General features: G+C 40.1%; 1 protein-coding gene across 1 annotated transcript in view; it reads left to right on the top strand.

Moving 5' to 3' along the window:
• The window catches only part of LOC146072382 (homeobox protein EMX1-like), a 35,348-nt gene extending 29,815 nt beyond the window's left edge, over positions 1 to 5,533 (top strand). The window contains exons 2-3 of the mRNA XM_083179642.1: positions 1,675 to 1,859; positions 4,958 to 5,533. Of these exons, the coding sequence (XP_083035768.1) occupies positions 1,675 to 1,859; positions 4,958 to 5,125 (353 nt within the window). The 3' untranslated portion in view covers positions 5,126 to 5,533. The remainder of the gene's footprint in view (positions 1 to 1,674; positions 1,860 to 4,957) is intronic.
• The last annotated feature ends 1,257 nt before the right edge of the window (positions 5,534 to 6,790 follow it).

The raw sequence follows: 6,790 nt of genomic DNA on the forward strand, positions 1-6,790 counted from the left end.
AACTCAACAGTTTGATACATTCTTGGAAAAAAGAATGCAGTGGTGACAATCTTGTTATTTACTTTAATAGCAACATTCACCTTATTACAACTGTAAGTTAAGTTAATATGAATCTTCGTTGTATGCTGTCTATAATGTTGATGAAGTTTGTGCCTCCCCTACTCAAAGAATCAGAAGGTACAGTAATTGAAGTGTGTACATCCTTTGATTGCACACCCTGAATCTTTCCATATAGGGTATATTACAATACTGCACAAGTTTTAGTTTACCCATATATGACTTGGGCCCTTTTCCGGCTAATCTCAACCATGGTGTTCCCAACACGGTTGCCTTATCTGGTATGCTTGTGAAGGGTATAAAAAAATACACGGATCTCACTTTTTTGGAACCATATTCTGAGAGTTAGGATGCTGCAGTCACACCATTTTGTTTCATACCTTTCGGGGTAACCTAATGCACCCATTCAATACTACACAGTGCACCCAAGATGGCTGCTTTACCTTGTATCTTCTGAAGGTGAAATACACAAAATGCCTACACCAAACCGGCATTATGCTTATTGTGCACTCTAGGTTTTCTGTTTTCTCTCAGTGTGGCTTGTCTACTGCTGTATTACTTAAACAATCTAATGTACATCGATTTGATGACTGTAAAGCAACTTGAGTCCTGTTGGAGAAAGAGCACTATAAAAATAAATGTATTATTATTTTATTATTATTATGTATCTTAAGTACAACAACATCCTAGAATAAATATTGGGAGAATCAAAGAATACCATCTTTTCAAAAGCAAACATAAAGATATTGGCATATAAAGGGGCCATGTTGGACTCCATTACACAGCCAGATAACTGTAAGCAATATTTTCTGTCATATAGAAAGTGTTTTGGTTTCAGGATTAATTCTAGATGCTGAAGGAACAAAGATTAAACAATCTTGATTAAAATAAGGCATTCCAAGTATCATGACATTGCTCTTAAACCCTGATTGTGAGGGTTTATTATTATTATTATTATTATTACTTCTTAAGATAGCGCACACACATATATTGCATCACTTTAAAGAGATATATTTGACCATACCCCAGATTACAATCCATATTCCCTACCACATTCCCTACCAGTATATTTTGGATATAACTGTATAAACATTTATTGTCCCTGGATATTATGGTGTCCAAGAGGATATCCTTGTCAGCCAAAATATTAAGAAGTAGGGTAGCGTATTTGGTGTTAAAAACAGTAAATTTAGTTCCAAAAATACATAAAGATTCAGTCAACTCCACTGGCAGGCCCATCTTACCTACCAGGTGGATACTTTACCAACTGGTATCACAATTTTTTAATGAATTAATCCAGCCCAGTCTGGTATTACCTATCTCAAGGATGCTACTTCAAAACTGGTACTAAACCTCTGTACCCTCACCATTTATCAAAGAGGATGCTGCTTCCTGATGCTCTTCTATCTATCTATCTATCTATCTATCTATCTATCTATCTATCTATCTATCATCTTTCCATAATATATTATATATACATGTATTGTAAGAATAAAAAGTCTAAAAGTTTGCAGATGGTGAGTACTAAGTTGTTGTCATGCATTTTCATTGTGCAGTATATTCACAAGTATATCTTTCAGTCAGTATAAATACTAATAACATTTCTTTTTTTCCAAGGGGAGGAAAATACTCCAGAGAACTATTTACTTCAGGGACCTTTTTCAAGAAAACCCAAAAGGATACGAACTGCTTTCTCTCCATCCCAACTTCTGCGCCTGGAAGGAGCCTTTGAGAAAAACCATTATGTAGTTGGCACAGAAAGGAAACAGCTTGCAAACAGCTTGTGCCTCACAGAGACCCAGGTAAAGCAGGAGTCACAGTAATCACTACTTTCCTGTTTCCAAACATAACTCCTTAACATTTAACATTAAATTGTTTTCAACATTTGTGTAACAAAATAAAAACAGTAGATGTGGCTGCTTGACAGCTTTGTACATTGAGTACACAAGGAAGTAGATTGTTCGAGAATGCTTCATTGGTACATATTGGCTGGCTACACCAGCACAAACATACATACTGTATAAAGATTAGCTACAATATCATGGGGTAAATGTAATAACCTCTGAAGTGTAGGTATCAGCAGGTTCCTAGAGACAGTCTGCCTGATTTTATAAAGTGTCAACCATTTAGAATACTTTGAAACATTGGAAAGGCACACTGGGAATCTGTTATTGCCCGCAGTTTGCTGGCCATTATATACAGTAGTTTTGACTTTTCAATTATTGGTACGTTTAAAAAAAAGCTTGCTAGGAACCGCAGTTCGCAGGTTATTATATTTCCACCTATATGTATGTGTGTAACTTTCCACCCGAAGGCAGCAGAAATAGTAGGGATAGAGTCCTACTTACATGCTTCCCCAGTGGCTGTGACATTCTAGGGATGGCAGTGACCTCTCCTATTAACAGGCTAGGCATGGCTGTTTCTAGACAGTTTGACTCCCATTGAATCAAAGAACAAAATACCTTCCACAACATAGTCATGCCCCTTACACCATATTGTGCCCCACAGAGTAATGCCCCTTGCACCATATTATGCACCTCACAGTAATGCCATACTATCTACAAATTGTCTGGGGTTTCATATTGCCACCACTGCCTCTCTCGCTGCAGCAATTGACTGACTTCTCCAAGTATGAGGCTCCCATGCTTGTCAGCTGTCCAGGGCAAAGACTTCCGGCACTTTTGGGTCATGCTGTTAGTGTCTGCCTCCATTAAAACATAGTAAATATCCTTCCCAAAATGCCGCCTTCTCCAGCATTCTTCAGAAGTGTCTCTTCTGAGGTGGAGGCCATTTTGGGAGGGCCATTTTCAGTAGTATTCCATGTGGAAGCCAGAAGGGCATAAATTAGCCTTATTTACCGACACTAATGATTAATTTACGTCATAAATAAGTTCAACAATATTGTCGGAGAAAACTGAAACGGCTTATTAAATAAAGGAGATGGCTCTAAAGTAGATGAATTTTGTATTATGAGGTGACCTTTACACCCCTGCACCGTACGCCCTTGCTTACACCTAAGCACACTTGTTGTCTGGGGATATGCTGCCCATGACTGAAAACCACATGTTAGCATCTTAGTGACACAGTGCAAAACCCAAGCATCTATCTTGTGGCTTTCATAAATGAAGGCTAATGTTTTTTGCTGAACCCACACCCTGTGTTCTATGTACGTGAATAATTGGTAAGTTTACAATGAATGAACTGCTGTCCCATGAGCAAATCACAGTAGGAGAGAGATTATAGAGTTGTAGCTGTCCCCGCCAGATCCAGGATAGCACATTTCAGGCAGCCAGGGCTCTGTGATATTTTTTCGGTACTTATGTAGTATCTGGGCTGCCGATTTCTAAATCGGGTACATCGCATCGCATCGCATGCGACCATCGGATGCGATGCGATGACCCGATTTTTCCATAGGAATCAATGTTAAAATGGACTGAGTCCATTTTAACATGGAATTCAATGGGAAAAAGGGGTCATACCCCTACTATCCAAGTGGGCATGGAGTTGGATATAAACCTGTGGCGAGCGTAGCGAGCCACCGAGCCCGAAGCGTGGCGAGCGTAGCGAGCCCCGCGAGGGGACACAGAATACCGTCCCCTCGCGGGGCTCGCTTCGCTCGCCACGCTTCGGGCTCGGTGGCTCGCTACGCTCGCCACAGGTTTATATCCAACTCCATGCCCACTTGGATAGTAGGGGTATGAAAAGGACCCCTTTTTCCCATTGAATTCCATGTTAAAATGGACTCAGTCCATTTTAACATTGATTCCTATGGAAAAATCGGGTCATCGCATCCGATGGTCGCATGCGATGCGATGCGATATCGCATCGCATCGCATCTGATTGTATGCCTTAACTTAAGGCATACAATCAAAAAATCGGCAGCCCAGATACTACATAAGTACCATTTTTTCTTTTAAAAATGAATACATTCAAGCAAAAGTTATAGTTTTAGTGGAGTTTAATACAAAAAAAGACAAATATTTAGGTAGTGCTAGCTTATGCTTTTGCACTTTACATATTTAAATATTTTTAGATTTTAGTCGTTACGTGTAGACCATTGTACAGATAAATGCTATAAAATCTTCTTTCTGATTGAAGTAATGTATGTCTGCAAAGCATTTTTAGATAGAACTGGAAAATAAGTATCATTTCAGATGTTTTTGGAGTTGTTATCTCTGCTACCTCCTTGGAAGCAGCAGTGATAGCGCTGGTGTCACAGCAGCTTGAAATCTTATTCACAATGCAGGCTAGACCCAAGCAATTGCTGAGTCTTCCTTCTACCGACGCTTAGAGATGACATTATCTTCAATCGCCGGTGATTTGGCTCTCCATATGCTTTAGGTCACTCTTTGCATAGAGCAGGCTACTTGGATTAGTGCTGGGTTCGTCCCTGGTATCTACAGATTCCTGGTAGGGATGGCCATTGTTGCCTTTGCCATCAATGGTTGTCATTGATGGCAAAAGTGCAACTGGCCATCGATAGTGTAAAACTATGCAATGGATGACCATCGATAATTTTCCATATCGATTGTCATCCATTATGTTTGACTGATTGGCCCAAAACATGGGGCGGGGCTTAATGGGTGTCAAGGGTGGAGCTATGCTCCATGTCCCGGCATGTTGAAAAAACAAAACAAAGGCAAACCATCTGGTTCTCCCCCATCAATGGCAAAAGTATTCGACATTGGCCATAAACCATCAATGATTTAGAATCATGGATGGTCAGTGGCCATCCCTAATTCCTGGTAACACGACCCAGGTCATTTTTCTGTCTTTCCCACCAAGACTCAACCCGGGTTGCTCCAGCACTAATTCAGGTTAAAAGTTTGCTTAAAAAGGGGTATTAGTGAAAATGTTAATACTCAAGAGATTTTATTATTTTTACACTTTTTTTTTGTAGGTAAAAGTGTGGTTTCAGAACAGAAGGACAAAGCACAAGCGTCAAAAACTAGAAGAGGAATGTCCAGAAACTCTGCAAAAGAGAAAAAGTAGCCAGCATGTTAGTAGATGGAGGATGGCAACATGTCAGAACAGCCCCAAGGACATTGACGTTACATCAGATGACTGATATACCGTAACCTGTTTAATAGACTGCACATATAACATGAAGTTGGACTATCACTTTATGTGGTCAGATGTTATCTACAGGAGACATGGAGAATGGAGAATCACTAATTCGATGTGCCGTATGAACAGTGGACAATGCACTTGTGTCAAAGTTTGCAATTTCATTTAATGACACTTCCCTGGACATTCTGGCCAATTATTTGTGTTCTAACATGACTACTTTATGGCTGTGTAGATACAGTGGTATTGCCTACACTTGTATTCATTAGAAAGTGAACCAGTTGGCAATGACTAAGAACTGTCATCCAGAAGATAATAGCAATACAACAATACTTTTACCTCAGGAATCCACATTGTGTACTAGATAGAGAAAATGTAAATATATATTTAAACATGGAAGATGTGGCTATCTAAGGGGATAATTTGATATTAAACATGGAAACAGTTGTTACTAAGATTATTTATTGTTATACTTCCATACTCCTCAGGAATGCATACTAAATTAGCAATTAAAAGGCATGAAAACTATGAAATAGTTCTTTATAGGTTCCCTACTTTATCTTTTATAAATGCCTGGTACATATATTCAGAGTTTCACAATGGAATCTTAAGAGGTCACGTTTAGGGAAGCAGTTACAGAGCAAGTTTATACCCATGGCCGCATGATATATATGAGCTGCAGCAGGTAACATAATCACAATCATCAAAACTGAGGTAAAAACTGGAAAAAAGCCCTGAGAATATCAGTAATACCAGTTACTAACATGTTAATACAGGTTTAGTATCCCTTATCCGAAATGCTCGGGACCATGAGCATTTTGGATAAGTGATTTTTCCAGATTTTGGAATTTTTTTTCCCATACTTACCTGGTCCCCTGGTGGTGCCCCGATGGTCCCCTGATGTCCACGGTGTCCCACAGCGTCCAAGGCAGCCTTCAGGATCCTCTTCAGTGGCATCTCCGGTCATAGGGATGCATTGCACAAGTGCGCAGGGGGGCAGTTGACATCACCGATGCGCCAGCGCACTGGCGCAATGCACCCCTGGGACCGGAGATGCAGCTGGAGGGAATACTGAATACCACTGTAGACATCGGGGGTTGAGGTAAGCATGAAATAATCTGAAAAACCAAGTTTTTAGGAATATTTCGTTTTTTGGAATACACGGATAAGGAAGACCCGACCTGTACATAAGAAAATGATTGTGCAATTGCATATGCAATTAATTAAATGGTCAACTAGTGGGTCTGTCCTTATATATGTCCTTATATATGGGAAACCCTACACAGCTGATGGACAAGCTATTATTTGATTCCCATTACACTGACTCTGATAATGCTAGTGCCATGGTGACCCACCAGAATCTCCTCTGGCTCTTATATCGCTAGTGCCATGGTGACCCACCAGAATCTCTTCTGGCTCTTATATCGCTAGTGCCATGGTGACCCATCAGAATCTCCTCTGACTCATACTGTTAGTGCTACGGTGACCCATCAGAATCTCCTCTGACTTTTATACTGTTAGTGCCATGGTAAGTAACTCATCAGAATCTCCTCTGACTTATACTGCTAGTGCCATGGTGACCCATCAGATTCTCCTCTGACTTTTATACTGCTAGTGCCATGGTAACTCATCAGAATCTCATGTGACTCTTATACTGCTAGTACCA

Source organism: Crinia signifera, chromosome 4, assembly GCF_055691185.1.
Source record: "Crinia signifera chromosome 4, ASM5569118v1, whole genome shotgun sequence".
Taxonomy (NCBI): Eukaryota; Metazoa; Chordata; class Amphibia; order Anura; family Myobatrachidae; genus Crinia; species Crinia signifera.